This window comes from Microcaecilia unicolor, chromosome 6 (assembly GCF_901765095.1).
Source record: "Microcaecilia unicolor chromosome 6, aMicUni1.1, whole genome shotgun sequence".
NCBI lineage: Eukaryota > Metazoa > Chordata > Amphibia > Gymnophiona > Siphonopidae > Microcaecilia > Microcaecilia unicolor.
In genome coordinates, this window is record NC_044036.1 from 62,448,659 (window position 1) to 62,469,788 (window position 21,130).

Below are 21,130 nucleotides of genomic sequence, written 5' to 3' on the forward strand. Positions count from 1 at the left end.
TTGCACACTATGGGATTTGGGCACACATTGTTATAGAATAGCATGTAGCAAGATATCTGCACAAATTCATATTGGTGCCAATTAGCACTCAATTATTGCCACTACTTGGCTCACTAGCCAATTTAATTCAGTGCGCATCTTGGATCGGTACCCAGTTTTGGGTGCCACATATAGAATCTGAGGGTATAGACCTATAAGACAATGGGCCCCTTTTACAAAGCAGTGGTAAGCCCAATGCAAGCTTACTACTCGCTAAACAGGAGTACTCCCAGGCTACCGCAGAAGCCCGGCAGTACTTCCCACCCCCAGCATGTCATCATATCCAGCGCTAGAAAAATATATTTTTGTAGTGCTGGGGTGTACCCGGCTGTAATCGGGCAGTGTGGTAAGGGCTCCCCTCTGAAATAGACCAACACGTCCACGCTACCAACAGTCTTTTTGAAGACTATTGTGCAACTTTGAAGATTTCTCTTCATCATTTTTCAGAAACATCCTGCGTAAGAGACTCCTGATGCAGGCCTAACGGCCGAAACACAACGTTGTGTCGAGTCTTCATACTTCAAATAAACTTTCTTATTAATGTACATCTTCCTGTCTTTGGCTTCCTTGGTCGCTCTCCCACTTTTTTTGTTGTACTGTTTATGAAAGCATCATTTTGCGTTACAATGTGTTTGGCTCAGAACCTGATAAAACACACCAGTTACATATAGAAGAGATTATTTTGCATAAACAATATACTGGTTCTCCGGTGTATGCAAATTAATGTCCTATATATTCAATGAGGATACCATGGTTATGGGGTCATCAGCTCAGGTTTGGGAAGATCTAGGATAGAGTATGCACCATATAAAAAAAAGTAAAAAAAAAAATAAATTCAAAGAGAACAGAAATTCAGAGAGTGCTTTACTTAACTAATCCTGTGCAAGTCCCTTATCTCACTGCAAAAGTAAAGATATCAAACAAAGACAAATGATGCAAAAGAATCCTGCTGCAGTTTTCTCCAGATGCTTGTTGCTTATAATTTAAGTAGGAAGAACTTCAGAAAAACAAGATAAGTGCAAAAGATCACAATTAAAAACAAAACCGGAGTTTATTTAGAAAAACCTACTGACCTGAATAGTAACCATTGCTATTTTTAGAATCTGCAAAATAAGTTTCCAGGGTTTTCGGCCCCGAGCCCGGAATTTCTCACAGGGGTTCATGAAAAAAAATTTAAGTTTTCTTCTAAGATGATCTTCCATGAGCAGCTGATGAGTCATGGTGGAGCAGCCCTTGTAAGAATATGGATTTTCATTATCATTCTGAGAACTGCAGCTGTTTATAAGCACTTCAGGAGTTTCCATGTCTATGGTGAGGAGGGAGAAGAGAGAAACATGATGTTGCAAGGATTTGCCAACCACAGCAATGTTTCTTAAACAAGCAACTGAATCTTTTGCTACATAACAATTCCTTTTGCAAATGCCGTCATGCTCAAGCACAAGGAGGTGACCTACAGTTAAATATAGGACTTCTATTCTTAGGTGTTTATAAATTATAAATTTAGGTTTTTATTTTCCAGCTAATTAGGGATTCAAGGGTACAAACAATTGGTGCTTAATGGTGTTTTCACGCCACAGGTACTATTCTGCGTACCTTTACTGGTGAAATCAAATATGTACGTTTGTGTCATTTAGGAATTAGTGCAGAAAAGGTACAACAACTAAGTGGAAGATGGAAGGGGTGAAAGAGTAGCAGAGAAAATGGTGTTTTCCCACTGTGTATCCAGTAAACACCTATTTATGGGTTTTTGCATGCGGGAATTTTATTGTTGTTTATTGGTTAAAAGCAAAAATCAGAAGCCCTAGTTATAAGCCACATGACTAAATTGAGTCAACCAAGAGTAGGACAAATCAGTTAGGAATATTTTTCCTCTCCCTATATATGTGATATTTTTAATGCCTCTTCACATAAATTAAACAGTATTATCTGCTCTATAACTTTTTGTTTTCCAACATTTAAATGTACAGCCATCTACTCAGACTACCAATTTAGTGATGTACAAAATGTAGTAGATATCCAAAAATCCAGTAAAGCATTAGCAATTGTCACCCCCCTATTGATTCTCTCCCAAAGTTTCCATCCAGTTTATTATTAAACATGCTGAGACACATATCCATGTGAAAAGTGAATCAACTTCCTCACCTTGTCATGTAGTATAATACTGCATCAGAGAGATTGCCTTCATTGCATCTGTGTGACTAGTTCAATAGGGATTCTGAACAATCTATTACACAAAATCCTGACTGGTACGAAAACTGCTATTCTTATGTCAAGACGTTCAGATATTATCTACCCCTACAAGGATGGCAAAGAAGATTATTGATCTCATGGGGGAATGAGGGCTTATTTTGGGACTGTTATGAAGGACAGTGAAATTTCACTGAACACGATTTATTTTCTAAGAGAAATTATAGATAGATAGATAGATAGATAGATACTTGAAAGACTGGACATTCCCCACCCGAGCATTTCACTATTGCTCTGTACTGAGAAGAAGGTATTTGATGAAACTAGATACGACTCTTGTCGGCCTGACGTTGCTTCTGTAAGGACAGAAATAAAAGATGCATCCTCCTGCAGTGTCTATTCTCCCTCTCCCTTGTCTGCGACACGCTGCAGCAGAAAAAATCTACCTTCAAAGAGGAGAGGGGAAAAGTAATTTAATTTGTCACGCTCGTTCGGCATTTTAGTGCATCGCTGCTTCGCCTGATCCTGACAATCCGATAGCAACCGATGCATCTCGTCCACTACAAACACACCTGCAGCAGCCTCAGCTGCGTCTCGCAGTTGCACAGGAATCTGGAGCTGTCAATTTTCGTCACTATTTCACATCTGCGTCTTCAGCCCAGACAATAAACATTCTCATTCCCTCGCCGAGATAGCCGAGGTTGCACCGACATCAAGAAGACAGCTACAGTCAGCCGTCAGCATATAAGCACCCGGCCGGCAGGAGCACGTGATGCAAGGGACCAGCTTGGACCAGAGGCAGCGGCAGGCTGCAGGCTGCAGAGAGGATCTAAAAGTCCCGCCTCCCCCTCTGTGATTGGCTCCTGATTTTCCACCTGAGATGCTCGAGAGTCTTTAGCGCTGCTTATAGAGCTACCAAGGTTGACAGTCTGGTGGCACCTTAGGTCCTCGAAAGCTCATACCTCAATATATTGGTAGGTAGATATATTAACCAATACATTGAGGCATGAGCTTTCGAGGACCAAAGTTCACTTCTTCAGATGCATTTGAGTCTGAAGAACGGGACGCTAGTCCTCCAAAGCTCATGCCTCAGTATAAGTAGCCACCTGCCGCTGTCAATGTTGCTGCACCAGACTAACGCAGCTACCCTTGTAAAATTTTTGTTCATGCTAATGTAACCCGTATTGGATACACTGACGTAGAAAAAAACAAGAACATGAGGGAAACCAAACCCCGCCCGCATCTCTTGCTACGTCTTTGACAAGGCGGGGACGGTTGTAAGCTAAGAGCAGATTGGCCAGGCCACTTGCGCTTCCACTCTTACCCCGCGAACGTTTCCGTAGCAACCGTTGAAGCCCAACAAGCTTTTGCAGGATCTGCAGCTGAAGGTCGGCCTGGAGCTTGCAAAGTTTTTTTTAGTTTAAAGCATTACGGCACGTAGACGAAAAGCAGAAATACACACTCCGACAGAGCACAAACAACGTTGAAAAGGTGAGGGGACGGTTGGATATTTTCTGTGTCCTTTAAGAACTTGACTGACCATGGTGGTGTGAATGTTGATTGATGCAGATGACGAGTTTTCTTTGCAGAATAGACTTTCAGCAGCAGCAGCAGCTTTTCTGCAAGCTTTACTGTAGATATTTGCCTCCTTAGCTCTGCAGAACTGGAACGGAACAGTCTCTTTTCTCTCAACCTAATGGTGCTGGGCCAATGTCAGACTCTAAATATCGCCCATCATCTCCTTGCTCCTTGACCAACCAAATTTCGGTTTTGGTTTTGGCGCTGAAACCGTCCTGAAATCCAGATTCGGCCAAGCTTCGGTTTTGGAAACCGAAATTCCCCACCCTCGCCCCTACAACAACTCTGTGCTACCCTCTCACCACTTGTAGGCCCTCTTAGGGCCAACTTTCGAAGCCCTGGTGGTCTAGTCTAGTGGCAGGAGCAATCCCTGGTCGCTCCTGTCCTAGGAGGTTAGATTGAGAACAGGATACAGACGAGGCTATCTAGCCCATTATATGGGCTGAAGTTCACCCAAAACAATAGCAAATACTATTGAAAGCAATAGTAAAAGATTACGCAGTGCCTTAAAAGGTGGAGGACAAAAGATTATTTTTTAAATTGTATGTACTTATTTCACAGCTTTTTAATTTAAGTACATATATAAGTACATAAGTATTGCCATACTGAGAAAGACCAAAGGTCCATCAAGCCCAGCATCCTGTTTCCAACAGTGGCCAATCCAGGTTACAAATACCTGGCAAGATCCCAAAAAAGTACAAAACATTTTATACTGCTTATCCCAGAAATAGTGGATTTTCCCCAAGTCCATTTAATAATGGTCTATGGACTTTTCCTTTAGGAAGCTGCCCAAACCTTTTTAAACTCTGCTAAGCTAACCGCCTTTACCACATTCTCTGGCAACGAATTCCAGAGTGTAATTACACGTTGAGTGAAGAAAAATTTTCTCCGATTCGTTTTAAATTTACTACATTGTAGCTTCATCGCATGCCCCCTAGTCCTAGTATTTTTGGAAAGTGTAAACAGACACTTCACATCTACCCGTACAACTCCATTCATTATTTTATAGACCTCTATCATATTTCCCCTCAGCCGCCTTTTCTCCAAGCTGAAGATCCCTAGCCGCTTTAGCCTTTCCTCATAGGGAAGTTGTCCCATCCCTTTTATCATTTTCGTCGCCCTTCTCTGCACCTTTTCTAATTCCACTATATCTTTTTTGAGATGCGGCGACCAGAATTTAATATTTCAGGTGCGGTCACACCATGGAGCGATACAAAGGCATATTAAAACAGCCTCATTTTTGTTTTCCATTCCTTTCCTAATAATACCTAACATTCTATTTGCTTTATTAGCCGTAGCAGCACACTGAGCAGAAGGTTTCAACGTATCATCATATATAGAATCTGGCCCTATGTGCAATTCTGTAAAGGATGTGCGCCCTATACATAATCACGCTTAGCACCAATTCCCATGCCCAGACTTTAAGAGCCATACTTACGCCTGCTAAAACCTGGTGTAAATGCCAGCACCCAAGTTAGATTCACTGAAGCAGTATTCTGTAACAATGCATGTAAGTTTGTTTATTTATTTATTGGGATTTATTAGCCACCTTTATGAAGAGATTCACCCAAGGCGGTGTATAGCAAGTACAGTTTAACATAAAACTTACAATTTTGTTAATAGCATAACAATAGTAAAATAACCAAGAATAAACATCAATACAACAAATGAGGTAAACTTGAAAACAGTACATTGAAACCTAATAATAGAACTACAATGAAACAGTATTAAAAAATGTACACATTTAACAGAACTGGAATTCAAATACCAGAGATATAATACAATGTTAGCATAACACTAACATAGGTATGATACTAAAGATTTTCTACAATATGGCTTACTCTCTGTACTAGGTCAGAATATATATCTGGGTCAGAACCACCCCAGTTATCCCCAGCATGTTTACCCCAACCATGTCTTGGGACAAACACCAACAACCAGTTCAGTCTGAGTCACAAAAGAAAAGTATAAACAAGAGAATCTTCTCACATTAGTAAAGTTTTATCCTTACACAAAATTAGGAAAAATAAGATTTTTTTGTAGCAGATAAAAGCAGGGGTGGGAAATACAATCAGGGAAAAATAGCCAGCACTCAGAGAGGCATATTTAATCATTAGCTTCCTAGTAATCAGAGGTGTAAGCCGTAAGTTATTGGAATGCCCCGATATGCCCCCTTTTGGGTTACACAATATGGGCATTAGGCATGTTGGCTTATAGAATAGCATTCTACCAGATTCACATACAAATTCTAGTGGGTGCCAATTAACATCAAGTAATTGGTAGTTGGCACCCAATTATTGATGGTTATGAGCTCATTATTCAATTAATTTCTATGCCTATCTTGGAGTGCGCCTAAATTTGGGTGAGCAAATCTGGGCACCATATTTACAATCCAGGGGCTGATGGGTAGGAGCATAGGGATGGAGTATTGTCTGTTAAATACTGAGATTCAGTTGCATCCAATGGCATCAGTTTGATCTGGACCCTCTTGTTCAATAGGTAGCCAGTGCAGCTAGTTCAGTAGTTCAGTCACAGGCTCAGTTTTTTTCTACAATAAAACCAATTTTGCCACCATATTCTACACTAACTGCAGTCATTTGAGGTTGATGCCCATCAAGTTCTAATAGAATACATTTATTAATTGATACCAGTGAGGACCAGCAAATAAGAGCCCCAAAGGAGGATTTTGTAACATAACCAATCTGCTGGTCCATTGTTAATTGATCGCCCAAACCTACTCCCAATGATGTCATAAGAAGGCACTTATGTCTACTGAGTCACAACTGCTTCCTTTTATCTAGATTAAACCTAAGCTTTAGGCCCCCGTTTACAAAGCCAAATGGCAATGCCAACACGGCCCATTCAAAGTGAATGGACTGTGTCGGCATTACCGCACTGATAGCCGCTAGTGTGGCTTTCTAAAAGAGGGGTTAGTTCTTTCAGCTCCAAAGCAAAACAACTCATACAGTAGTTAAGATTCTGGTTAATTAATAGCCAGCTGGTTATTGGAGTATGTCCAAGAATTTAAAAATGTGGGGAACCATTTACTGGAAATCAGGGCAACTTCAGCAAAACAGGATTTCTTTGATCAATTTTACAGATTAATTGACTTTAGTCTAAAAGGCTTTCTTGACTTTAGCACCATAAAGTCCACTAGAATCACAAATTGCTAGGCGGCACAAAATGACAACTGGTTCATTAAACTTTTAGAAAAACAGTGTGACTAATTTGCAGCCAAACTGAACCATATGAGCTGTGTTTTTGCATTATTCAGTTGACTATGATTTATTGTAACTTGGAAAGTCTGAATCAGACTTCTGAAAAACACAGAGTTGTCAGATGATCAAAAATGCATTAATTCTTGTATTGCTGGCAATTTAAAACATTTCCCTGGATAGATCCCACTTACTGGATCATCATCATCATCACCTCAGCACTCTGAGTAATTCTGTAACAGTTTGCTTAGGCGAAATTTGATATTTACATTCAGATGTGCAAACATGGACACATATAGGCCATTATTCTAAACATTTTTGCATAAATGATAGCACCCACTTTATAGAATTATTTTCTATCTAGGTAGTGCCAAGGCAATCAATGATCAAAGCTAAGGCAGAGCCAGAAGCTGTGTGGTACTGCTGATATTCAGATCTGGTACCTGAACATAAGAAGAGCCATACTGGGTCAGACCAATGGTCCATCTAGCCCTGTATCCTGCTTCAAGCAGTGGCCAATTCAGGTCACAAGTACCTGACAGATTCACCAATAATAGCAAAGTTCATGCTACTGATCTGAGGGACAAGCAAACTATGGCCTTTTCCTCCAGGAACTTGTCCAGACCATTTTTAAACCCAGATACACTACCGCTGATACCAAATCCTCTGGCAATCAGTTCCAGAGCTTAACTAATAGTTGAGTGAAAAAATACTTCCTCCTGCTTGCTTCTCCCCTCTGAGCTCCCCCTCTCCCATCTGAGCCCCCCCCCAATGAGAGCCGACAGAGCCCTCCTCCTGCCACCACCCTGCCTTTTAAAAAAAAATCCACACAGCGATGCAGGCAGCGCCTCGCGTCCAGTGTTGCCAGGTGGAAAATTTTTTCCCACCCAATCCAGCACAAAAACCGCCCAAAACCCGCCCAAACTCAAACCCCGCCCCTGACACCCCCCCCCCCCCGCGTCATCACCCCCGCCCCCGCCGTCATCAACCCCGCCCCCGCCGTCACCGGCCCCGCCTCCCCCATCACCGGCCCCACCTTCCCCGTCATCGGCCCCGCCTCCTACGTCACTAACCCCGCCCAAAAACATCACTAACCCCGCCCCCCGTGGCCGAAAAAGCCGCCCAAAAAACCGCCCTGAAGCCCAAAAAGCAGCCCAAAAAACCGCAACCCGCCGAGGGCAAAAATTTCCCGCGGCGGGTCGCGGAAAACCGCCCAATTGGGCGGTAAAACCGCCCACCTGGCAACACTGCTCGCGTCTGCCCTGCGTGTGCTGTGAAAGGGAAAATTGCCTCGCTGGCGTCGGGCCTTCCCTCGCTGTGTCCCGCCCTCTTCTGAGGTAACTTCCTATTTCCTCAAGGGCGGGACTCAGCAAGGGAAGGCCCAACACCAGCGAGGCGATTTTCCCTTTCACAGCACATGCAGGGCAGACGCGAGGTGCTGCCTGCGTCACTGCATGGATTTTTTTTTTAAAAGGCAGGGTGGTGGCAGAAGACGAGAGCTGTTGGCTCTCGACGGAGCACCCCCACCCGCTGGCACCCGGGGCGGACCGCCCCCACTACCCCGCCCTTGCTACGCCACTGCAAAATGAAGAATGTTAACCTCTTAAGCCTTTCCTCATTTGAGAGGAGTTCCATCCCCTTAATAATTTTGGTTGCCCTTCTATGAAACTTTTCTAATTCTGCTATATCTTTTTAAGATACGGTGACCAGAATTGATCGCAATACACAAAGTGAGGTAGTACCATGGAGCAATACAGAGGCATTATATTATTCTTGGTCTTATTTTCTATCCCTTTCCTAATAATTCCTAGCTTTCCGTTGGCTTTTTTGGCTACCACAACACAATTGGTAGAAGAATTCAGCATGTTGACTACATTTTTACCTGAACCTTTTTCTTGGGTGCTGACTACAAAGGTGGACCTTAGCATCTGCATAGCTGTTTGAGTAAGTTAGGTCAGCTTCCGGCAGCCACGGAATACCCAGATAGTGCTGGTACCCGGGCACGGCCTGGCGCTGAGTATCTGGGTGTAGACAAAATAGTGGTGGCAAGCATCTTAAAAAACACTGATCGCTGTGGGCTTAATATTACCCCCTCAGTTTATAATCTGTATGACAGGGCTTGCCAAACCGTTCTGGGGACCCCCACAGTCAGCTGGATTTTCAAGACATCTACAATAAATATGCAAGAGATAAATTTGTATATAATGGAGCCAATGCATGCAGATCTATCTCATGCATATTCATGACTAGCTATGGGGTACTATGGGGTACTCAGGGCAGATTCAGGAAGACCTGCTTCATGATATCATGAACTCCTTCTGTGATCATTCCCAATGGAGACAGCCTGCTACCAAACTCACTCCCACTTACACTGCAGTGCAAATGCTATGGCACTTTGTACCCCTGCATCACAATAATGCATAGCAGACTATCAGCAATGAAATCAGCACGTGGCACCTGTATCAGTCACCGGGGCATTTTATGACAAGCATCACAATCTCTTGCAGATCCATGGAAACATTATCCATTCAGGAATTATGATTTCCTATTGTGGTATCGTTGATCATGTCCCTCTTTTATCTTTTCATTTTTTTGTATAAAATATTTAAGGAGTGATATCTGACAAGCAGTCATATGTTATAGCTGGCAGGAGGGTTATCACTTTGGCAGCATAGACAGAAATAACTGAGCAGATTGGATAGGTGATTGCTGTTTTTGAGTTGTCATCTACAATGTTACTATCAGGCTCATTTTCGAAAGAGAAGGACGACCATCTTTCGACACAAATCGGAAGATGGGCGTCCTTCTCCCAAGGTCACCCAAATCGGTATAATCAAAAGCTGATTTTGGACGTCCCCAACTGCTTTCCATCGTGGGGACGACCAAAGTTCACGGGGGCGTGTCGGAGGCGTAGTGAAGGCGGGTCTTGGGCGTGCCTAACACATGGGCGTCCTTGACCCATAATGGAAAAAAGGGCATCCTTGACAAGCACTTGGACGACTTTACCTGGTCCTGTTTTTCGTATGACCAAAGCACAAAAAGGTCCCCAAACTGATCAGATGACCACCGGAGAGAATTGTGGATCACCTCCCCTTACTCCCCCAGTGGTCACTAACCCCCTCCTACCCTAAAAAAAATCTGTAAAAATATTTTGTGCCAGCCTCTATGCCAGCCTCAAATGTCATACTCAGGTCCATCACAGCAGTATGCAGGTCCCTTGAGCAGTTTTAGTGGGTGCAGTGCACTTCAGGCAGGCGGACCCAGGCCCACCCCCCCACCTGTTACACTTGTGGTGGTAAATGTAAGCCCTCCAAAACCCACCAGAAACCCACTGTGCCCACATCTAGGTGCCCCCCTTCACCCATAAGGGCTATGGTAGTGGTGTTCAGTTGTGGGTAGTGGGTTTTGGGGGGCTCAGCACACAAGGTAAGGGAGCTATGTACCTGGGAGCAATTTGTGAAGTCCACTGTAGTGCCCCCTAGGGTGCCCGGTTGGTGTCCTGGCATGTCAGGGGGACCAGTGCACTATGAATGCTGGCTCCTTCCATGACCAAAGGGCTTGCATTTGGTTGTTTCTGAGATGGGCGTCCTTGGTTTCCATTATTGCCGAAAATCAGAAACGACCAAGTCTAGGGACAACCATCTCTAAAGATGACCTAAATGTCAAGATTTGGGCGTCCCTGACCGTATTATCAAAATGAAAGATGGACGTCCATCTTGTTTCGGTAATACAGGTTTCCCCGCCCCTCCACCGGGACGTTTTGCAAGGACGTCCTCAGCAAAACTTGGGTGTACCTTTCGATTATGCCCCTCCACGTATAACAAAGATTTAATTCAGTATATTATTATCAGCATAGTACAATATTATCTTGGACCTTAGAGCATGAGTGCTCAGGAAGTGGTTTCCCTAGAAATAATATCCATATGACCAGTTTCACACATGTCAGCATATTCATGTGACCCTTATAAGGTCTATAATGATTCAGAAAGTTGAAGTGATTACAAACATTAATGCTGAACCTATTTTTGTGGCTAGGAAAAAAGTCAGCAATGATTTTTCTTTACGTTTTAAGATCTCAGTAGCTCTGTATACTGTGTGAGTCCAGTCTTGCAGACCCAGGAACCAGTGGGATGGTAACTTCCTATTGCATTTTTCAAGCAACACAGTGAAAGTTGTACCAGAAAAGGACACTTAATTCTTCCTCCTCAACTACCTAAGACACTCTGTTACTCTTGAACTTCAACGCAACTACCACTATGTATTTCTTACACCGGAATTGGCACTCGCCATCACGTTACTATGTAAGCCACATTGAGCCTGCAAATAGGTGGGAAAATGTGGGATACAAATGCAACAAATAAATAAATAAATTGGGAATGTTGTTTGCAGTGGACATGGGTACTTTGCCCATGTGCATGTGTAATTAATTTTCAAAAAGAACTCACCCTCATTAGGGCCCTGTTTACTAAGCTGTGCTATAGGCGCGCTAGCGTTTTTAGCGCACACTAAAAATTAGCACAAGCTAATGCTAGAGACACCCATAGGAATATATGCTAGCACACCTTAGTAAACAGAGCCCTTAGTGGTCACATTACAGAGATGCTAAGTTTCACTCATTAGAAATGTGTCACACTCATTTGAAGGTTCTCTCACTCTCACAGTCTTTGAGCCCTTTCTCTCACTCATTCAACAGAAGCCAGAGGATCTCAGCGAAACCAAGAATTCTTTTGGTTAAAAATCCAAACAATGTTATTAATTAATTTGATATACAACCCAACATAGTCATGTTTTTAATATCTTCATCCGGTGGCGTAGCCACAGGTGGGCTTGGGTGGGCCCTGCTCAGGTCCACTTAACAGTAGCACATGTTTAGTGGTAACTGGTGGGAATCCCAAGCTCTGCCAGCTGAAGATGTCCCCCTGATGGTAATGAACATGCTACTCTCCACAACACCGGCACCTGTGCATGCTCAGTTTTCAGTGCATGCTTGCTGCCAAGATGGAAAGAAGCGTTTTCCCACCAGCTGAGATAATTATTATTTTTTTTTTGGGGGGGGGGGGGGGGGGGGGGGAAGAACAGTTGGTGGCCACCCAATTCTTGCCCAGGTCCACCCAAAATCTGTTGTCTGGCTACGCCTCTGTCTTCATCAGGGATTTTACAAACTTCTAAGGACGTACCCCAGATTCTGTATAGTTCACCCAAAGTTGGGTGCATAAATTTGGGCACAGATCCCAGATTTGCATGTAGAATAATTAGTTAATGAGCCGTTAATAATTGATGTTAGTTGGCAGTCATTTGGGTTAATGCGTGGATCTGCCCCGTGCCCCATTCTATAAAATATGTGCTTAAATTTTAAAGTGTGTAAGTCAGAAGGGAGTGTAACCATGGGAGGGGAATAAACAGGTCAGGGGCATTTCCAGAAATTAGGTACGATGTTATAGAATAGGATCATTTAGGTGCCCAACTTTCATTAGTTGTGAGCCAGCATTTACAGCAATTTTCAGCAGGAGTATATGCCACGCCCAAAGTTAGGCACGAGATCCGCGCTAAGCTACTATTCTGTAAAGGGTGCTTCATGCAGAGTGTCCTTTACAGAATACTAGTTTAGCATGGATCTTCCTAGCACCTAACTTTGGGTGCCATTTATAGAATCCCCCCCTCAATATGCTTAACAAACACACAAACTAAAAAAAAAAAAAAAAAAAACCTTTTATGACTTCAGATCAAAGTAAGAACCCATGGTTAATGATAGCACAGGTTAAAAAAAAAAAAAAAAAGCATCTCCACCACTCCTTTTACCTGACCTCACTGCCAGTACAGTGATCTTGATCACTGTTTTCATGAGAGGCAAGCCCAATAGAAAGAAAGCTAAGTTGCCTTGTCAGCAGGAAGAAATCTGAGCACACCTTCCTCTGTATTTTGCCTCCCTTTGCCTGATCCCTTATCTGTACACCTACCAGTACACATGACATACGGAAAAACCTGTTACATAGCTTTAGCTACTGAGTGAAAGGCAATTTTCAGCTCAGAGAATTTTCCCAGGTAACTACTTAGTTACCTCAACAAATTTTGTTGAAAATTCTCTTGTACTGCCCAACAATCAAATGTCCCAAAACATTTCATGGAAATCCTTCTTAGACAATACCTTCATGAGGTTATACTCAGGCCATTCTGTTCCAGGCTAGGTCTCTCCCCACAGTTTCCATCAGGCTAGGCTTAGTCACATTCCTAACTTCTTGCCTTCCTTTTAGGGAATACTTGACTCTAGTCCAGATTGTACTTTGTGAGCCTAGGTAGCTGGCTTACTCACTTGCTGGCCAGCTCTTAGTGAGTTCCCTCTTTCCTCTGATCCCGTTTGTCTGCAAAATCCTTTTGTTGAGCTGAGGGCTACCAGGTGCTTCTAGAACCCCACCCTTCTCCTGTCTCAGGGAGATGATATCATCAGGCCTCTTACTTTCTAAGGGGCATAGGTCTAGACTACAGTTCCCAGAAGACCTAGCCTTGCTCCCTGGGCTCTAGCTACTGTGGAAGAAGCCTGTTCGCCCCTCTCCAGTTGATCATAGACATACAGCTTTCTCCTATTGCTTGAACATTCCCTAGCTGCTGTCTCAGGCAGGACTCCTCGTACCTAGGCTATAGCCAGGCTGACCCCACTCTCCTTTCACCTCATGTCCAGTCCGGTGACCCATTATGTGTCACAGCATGGGGTGCAGTGGCAGAGAGGTGCCACATCATCAGCATACAGGATCCAGTACTTCCTGCAAGGAGAAGGGAGATGATCATGCTGGGCAGGGAGTGGGAGCAGGAACAAGCATCTTATTATGTTCTTGTAAAAAAACTGTCTAAAATCCATTTAAAAGCCATTAAGGATCATTAATGTAATGTCTAATGTAGAAAGATGTCAGAGAATTTGTAACTCTTTCAAATTTGTGTCCATTTGCAGTATGGAAGAAAACAGATAATCAAAGTGTCCTAATAGAAAGATATTAATTATTTTACTATTAGTGGTACAGTCGAAGCTAGGTGAAGGGCAACTACTGTTATTTTCCTCAGTATAAAAGGAAAAAAAGAACCACTTGTATACATTGGGTTTTGTGTCAGAGCAGCAGGAAGAAATCATTTTAATATCTTATTTCAAATGTTTTACAGATCTAAATAGTTCTTTAATACTGAAGTTCTAAAAATTGTCTATTTTAAAGTTTCATCCTTGAATAGTATTTTTACGTGTGTTTCTCATCTTAATGACTTCCAACTATACAAACAGTAATGTACATAAAAAATACTCAGCAAATCACAAAACAAAGGCTGCCCATGTCAAAGAGGGTGAGAACAGAGACAGAAAATAGATGAACAAATCTCGGTAGCCATTTACAAATAGAAGAATGAGTGGAGGTGGCCAAAGTGGAGACACAAAAGAAACCTTTTATCAGGGATACCAATTTTATTGTTCACAATCTCAAAATCAGTCATGGAACTTCCACCAGAAGACCCAACATAGCCATGTTTCAGCAATGTGCCTTCATCAGGGATCCAAGGAAACCAACAGTTTTAGGGCTGGATAAATTTTACACAGAGTCCAGTAATGCAAAAAACATATGTTACCTGATATTCAAAGTGATTTACCTGGATAGAAGAACCTACATAAGTGTCTTATGCAGCTCCCAGCTGGATATCAGCTGGGATTTATATAAGCCCTGGTTGTTTCCTTATCCTGAATTAGCCCTGGATATGCAGTGCCAATGCTCAGGACTAATTCTGTCCATGGCAGTCAATGTTTAAAAAAATGCTGATGGCCACTTGTTGAATAGCTCTTTAATGTAGATGTTATACACAGTTTGACATGCCGTGAACAATAAAATTGGTTTCCCTGATGGATATCTAAAAGGTGTTTTTCTTGGATCCTCCCCTTCGGCCATCTCTGCGCACTCGTCTATTTATAAAGAGGGCAAGAACAGCAGTGAAGAAACTGTGACTGGCCTCTGGTCAGAATGCCTGTTTAAGGTGCCATGTTTGATTATTTTTCCTTGTGCAAAAAAGAAAAAGAGAAAAATTCATGAAGGCCTTTCACAGTATAGCTTTAAGAGAAGCCCTTCATTTCTGTATACGCACATTCAAAATTGTTCACCAGGTGAAGATAGCATTTTAAATCTGATCATCATAATTAAGTCATGTAGTCCCCCTCTTAGGTGGTAGGTAGGCAGGCACACTGAGATCGAAGTGTCCTTTTTGGAAAGGGATTCTCCACTTCAAGGCCCAAGGTGGACTACGAGTCCAGTCTACAAAATAACATTATTTTACCAAGTAAATATTTTTCTATCATAAACAATAAGTGGCAGTAATTTCAGACAGGTACACAACACTTTCAATACATAATTCCGAACAAGGGGTTAGATTCCTCTTTCCACACACTTTAGGGCATAGATGGCAAATATTTGGGCTGAAGGGCTACAATTAAGAGCCTTGACTGGGAATGGAAGATGATGAGATCAGAGAAGAAGGGATGGGGAGGAGGTCAGTTACAGCTATATTTGCTAAAACTTTTTTTTTTTTTTATTTGCTAAAACTTGTTGACGTTTTAATGTGCATTAACATACATTAACATGTATTTGTAAGCCTAGTCCTTAGTGTTGATGGGCCAGTTTTGGTGATGAGGGGCGAACTAGTAAACATGGAGTAGGTCAGTTTTGGCCAACAGACAGTAATTTGCCCATCCCTTTTTTATCAGAACTGGCAAGTTACCCAGTTCCAGGAAGGAGATTTTAAGTCAGTCCTGGATTTCTGACAACCATATTCTGGTGCATTAAGAGACCCATAGTACCTATTTCAGTGGGTAGACTCAGGGACTATAAATACCACGATGCTTTGGGATACAACTTTACAATCAGGACTGTCCAAAAAGTCTCCCTCTTGGAGCTGGGTAACATGGCAGTTCTGCTTACAGGATTCTCTCCTTCCCTTATTTTGGACTTCGGCTCCCCCTAGGATCCCTGCCTCCAAGGACCTAATTGGTACCTTACACTTCAAGTATTTCATCTCTCCCCTGAAGACTTCTGTGGAATTCACTGGACTAATAGATTAAGGGGGTCTTTTATTAAAGATTAGCTCGCGTTATCTGCAGCAAGGCCATTGGAATAAAATGGGCCCTGCTGCAGATAACACTGCTTTGGGTGCTCCTTAATTGCTGGTTCTGGAGCTTGCTAAAGCCACAACATCATTTATTCATTTTATTACAATAGAAAACAGCCCCCAAATAGTTCACTAATATTTTGCCCTGGCTGAACTGACAAAAGTTGATTAGACAGAAGAAAGATAATGATCTAGCATATTGGACTGGAATCACAATATACTGAGGATGTATTTTCAGAAACTTCTTTGTTCTAGAAGAAAGAATTTAGCTAATAGTGCCAGTATCATTCATTTTTTTTCTTTTAATCTTCTATGGATTTGTAATTAGTCTTTGAAGTTTTAGATTAAAAATATCAGGGACTGGGTTTTAGACATTACTGAAGCACCAACCCTTTCAGTATGTTGCACAATTGACAATACTAGGCTGTGTTTGAAGGAACTTATTTAAGAGAATGTTAGGAATAATTTAATTCAACTATCTTAGAATTAGGGGATAAAATGAAGGCGTACTAGTAATTTTGTAAATTAAAGACTACTAGGCTACTTTGAAATAGTCTGGATTATTAAGGAAGGCTGACCAACATTTCCAGTTAAAAAAAAAAAAAGATTTCAAAGAGACTTTATTTCTGGGAATTAAGTCTGCATCATATTAATTTTGCCTTTATTTTTAGACTGTTGCAAAGTTATTATGTGTTTACATAGATCAGAAATGTAGGGTCTTTTCTAGTTTTTGGTACTTTTTATTGTTGGTCTAGGGTAAATTTTATGAATTTTCAGTTTTGGTCTGGAAGTAGCTTGATGAAACAATTCAGTAGAGAAGACAAGAATGTGGCATTCATTGAAAACATTACCTGCTGAGCAAAAAAGTGCCAAAAGTGGAGTTACAAATAACAGAGATAAAGACTATAAAAGTTTGGAGGGACAACTTTCATTTTTCAAAGTTTTGGCACTCATTTTCAAAAGAGAAAAACATCTCAAAAAGATGGACATTTTTCTCACAAAAACATCTAAGTTGCGATTTTCAAAACTAAGAATTGTGACGTTTTGCTCCACAGTTCGTCTACATCACAAGCGGGTGTATTGGAGGCAGGGCCGATGAGGAGGGAGGGCAAGATTCCCCTGGGCCCGGCACCAGAAGGTTCTGTTCCCTCAGTCTGTCTCTTTCCTACTCCTGTGTGTTGGGACCCAGGTGATTTTGTTACGTGATGACCCGAGTCCCGGCACACAGGAGCAGGAGAGTGACAGACCAAAGGAGGAGCAGATGCAGGAAGGTAAGGGGGCGGGTGGCAGCGGCCTGAATGGGGGTGTGTAGTGATGGTTGCCCGAGTGGGCAGAGGTGTGCCTTGGGTGGGACTTGCATGGGCTTAAAATCTGGAAAATTTTCAGCAATAATAGAAAAATTGTCCTAGTCAAAAAAGCCCAAAGAGGGTACTGCACAGACTGGAATGCTGCATCTTTCTGGTTGTCTAGGCCTTCTGTGTTAGGTTTATTCATTTACAAGCTAAACCAAAGGGCAAAGTAAAATGCAGATCAAAGGAGATTTGCGAAGAGATTTTCTTTTAGAGTCCAATGGCAAAGGGGTCCATAAGCACATAAGTATTGCCATACTGGGACGGACCGAAGGTCCATCAAACCCAGCATCCTGTTTCAACAGTGGCCAATCCAGGTCACAAGTACCTGGCAAGATCCCAAAATAGTTCAATACATTTTATACTGCTTATTTTTTTTTTGTTACATTTGTACCCCGCGCTTTCCCACTCATGGCAGGCTCAATGCGGCTTACATGGGGCAATGGAGGGTTAAGTGATTTGCCCAGAGTCACAAGGAGCTGCCTGTGCCTGAAGTGGGAATTGAACTCAGTTCCTCAGGACCAAAGTCCACCACCCTAACCACTAGGCCACTCCTAAGCAGTGGACTTTCCCCAAGTGCATTTTAATAATGGTCTATGGACTTTTCCTTTAGGAATCCATCCAACATTATCTGGCAACAAATTCCAGAGAATAATTACACATTGAATGAAGAAATATTTTCTCTGATTCATTTAAAATTTACTACTTTGTAGCTTCATTGCTTGCCCTCTAGTCCTAGCATTTTTGGAAAGAGTAAACAAGCAATGCATGTCTACCTGTTCCACTCCACTCATTATTTTAGAGACCTCTATCATATCTCCCCTCAGCCTTCCTTTCTCCAAGCTGAAGAGCCCTAGCCATTTCAGCCTTTCCTGGTAGGGAAGTCATCCCATCCCCTTTATCTTTTTCGTTGCCCTTCTCTGTACATTTTCTAATTCCACTATATCTTTTTTGAGATGCGCTGACCAGAATTGAACACAATATTCGAGGTGTAGTCGCACCATGGAGCGATACAAAGGCATTATAATGTCCCTTCTTTTTGTTTTCCATTCCTTTCCTAATAATACCTAACATTCTATTTGCTTTCTTAGCCGCCGCCACACACTGAGTAGTAGAGGGTTTCAACATATCATCAATGATGACGCCTAGATCCCTTTCCTGGTCAGTGACTCCTAATGTGGAACCTTGCATTACATGACTATAATTTGGGTTTCTCCTTCCCATATGCATCACTTTGCACTTGCTCACATTAAATGTCATCTGCCATTTAGACGCCCAGTCTTTCAGTCTCGTAAGGTCCTCTTGTAATTTTTCACAGTCCTCTTGAGATTTAACAATGTTGAATAACTTTGTGTCATCAGCAAATTTAATTACCTCACCAGCTACTCCCATCTCTAGATCATTTAAAAATATGTTAAAAAGCAGTGGTCCCAGCACAGACCCCTGGGGAACCCCACTATCTACCCTTCTCCATTGAGAATACTGACCATTTAACCCTACTCTCTATCTTTTAACCAGTTTGTAATCCACAATAGGACACTACCTCCCATCCCATGACTCATAAGGTACTTTGTCAAATTCCTTTTGAAAATCCAGATACACAATATTGACTGGCTCACCTTTATCCACGTTTGTTCACCCCTTCAAAGAAATGTAATAGATTAGTGAGGCAATATTTCCCTTCACAAAATCCATGTTGGCTTAATCTCATTAATCCATGCTTTTGAATATGTTCAGTAATTTTGTTCTTTATAATAGTGTCAACCATTTTGCCTGGCACCAATGTCAGGCTCACTGGTCTATAATTTCCCAGATCTCCTCTGGAACCTTTTTAAAAAATTGATGTGACATTGGCCACCCTCCAATCTTCTGGAACCATGCTTGATTTTAAAGATAAATTACATATTACTAACAATAGTTCTGCAAGTTCATTTTTCAATTCTATTAGTACTCAGGGATGAATACCATCCGGTCTAGGAGATTTGCTACTCTTCAGTTTGTCAAATTGCGCCATTACATCCTCCAGGTTTATAGAGATTTCATTCAGTTTCTCTGACTCTTCAGTTTTGAATACCATTTCTGGCACCGGTATCTCTCCCAAATCTTCCTTGCTGAAGACCAAAGCAAAGAATTCATTTAATCTCTCCGCTATGGCTTTGTCTTCCGAGTGCCCCTTTTACCCCTCTGTCATCTAGCAGTCCAACTGATTCTTTTGTCAGCTATTTGCTTTTAATACACCATCTTTTGACATAAATCAGAACATGGACATCCATCTCCCAGAGGCGTCCAAATCGGTATAATCGAAACCCGATTTAGGACATCTCCAACTGCAGTCTGTTGCAAGGATGTCCAAATTTCAAGGGGGCATGTTGGAGACTTACTGAAGGCGGGACTTGGGCGTCCCTAACACTTGGACGTCTTTGACCCATAATCGAAAAAAGCAAGGATGTCCATGACGAATACTTGGACGTTTTCACCCGGACATGTTTTTTTTATGAATAAGGTACAAAAAGGTGCCCAAAATGACCAGATGACCACCGGAGGGACTCAGGGATGACCTCCTGTTACTCCCCTAGTGGTCAGTAACCCCCTCCCACCCTCAAAAAACAAGTTTAAAAATATTTCGTGCCAGCCTCTATGCCAGCCTCAGATGTCATTCTCAGGTCCATGACAGCGCATGAAGGTCCCAGGAGCAGTTTTACTGGGTACTGCAGTGCACTTCAGACAGGCGGACCCAGGCCCATACCCCCCCCCCCCCCCACCTGTTACATTTGAGGAGGAAATAGTGAGCTCTCCAAAACCACCACAAACCCACTGTACCCACATATAGGTGGGTCAGCTTTTTGAAATGTGCATCTGTGATATTTTGCATGTAAATTTCAATTTTTCTGGTATTGCTGCATGCTGAGTCTGACTTCTTGAGTTAACTTTCCAGTTCAGTATTTTGCCTTCATACTTTTTTATTTCTAGTTCCTTGTGTCATGTCTGTTGTGTCATGTGTTTTTCATGTGTGATTAAGGTGCAGTATTCTGCTAGCGTGTAGTATTTGCAGCCCTTTTTGTTTTGCTTTTTTTCACGAGGTAGTGTATTGGTGTTTTAGAGCCTGGTGTAATTACAGTTCTGCCTTTTCACGCATAAGGTTGTAGCTTGTCCTGTCCTTGGAATTAGTGCTGTTATGGTTTAGTAAGGATATGACTGTGTTTTTGCACAAGTTTGTGTATAGCGTTTTGCAGTAGAGAGATTGTGTGTTGGCCTTACTAAGGTGGCACCAAAACATCAGAAAGGGTGTAGAGCCTAAATCATGACACACTACCTCTTCAAGGATCTACATATAGAGCCTATGCATTTCTAAGGTCAACACTGGTATGGTATGGTATGGGAAAGGAGTTGGGGAAATACTACTGGAGATGAAGAGGGATTGCTGGGTAAGGAGGAAAGAAGGAAGGAAGGGAGAAAGAGCTGGCTTGATATCTCATACATATTCATTATAGTTATTCCCCAAAAAAGCCAGCTCTTTTTTCCTTCCTTCCTCCATATTAGCATATTCATTTGCATATATATATATATGCAAGTGAATATGCTAATATGCTCCACCCCATCCTTTGCCCCCCCAAATGAAACAGTCAAACTACGCCC

At 42.2% G+C, this 21,130-nt stretch overlaps 2 protein-coding genes across 2 annotated transcripts in view; one reads left to right on the forward strand and one right to left on the reverse strand.

Moving 5' to 3' along the window:
* MCOLN3 (mucolipin 3) overlaps positions 1-1,343 on the reverse strand; it is a 52,733-nt gene extending 51,390 nt beyond the window's left edge. Inside the window, exon 1 of the mRNA XM_030206327.1 lies at positions 1,113-1,343. Within this exon, the coding sequence (XP_030062187.1) occupies positions 1,113-1,343 (231 nt within the window). The remainder of the gene's footprint in view (positions 1-1,112) is intronic.
* Positions 1,344-3,614: 2,271 nt separating this feature from the next.
* Positions 3,615-21,130, forward strand: part of WDR63 (WD repeat domain 63) — a 153,140-nt gene continuing 135,624 nt past the window's right edge. Inside the window, exon 1 of the mRNA XM_030206324.1 lies at positions 3,615-3,717. The gene's annotated coding sequence lies outside the window, so the exon portion shown is untranslated. The remainder of the gene's footprint in view (positions 3,718-21,130) is intronic.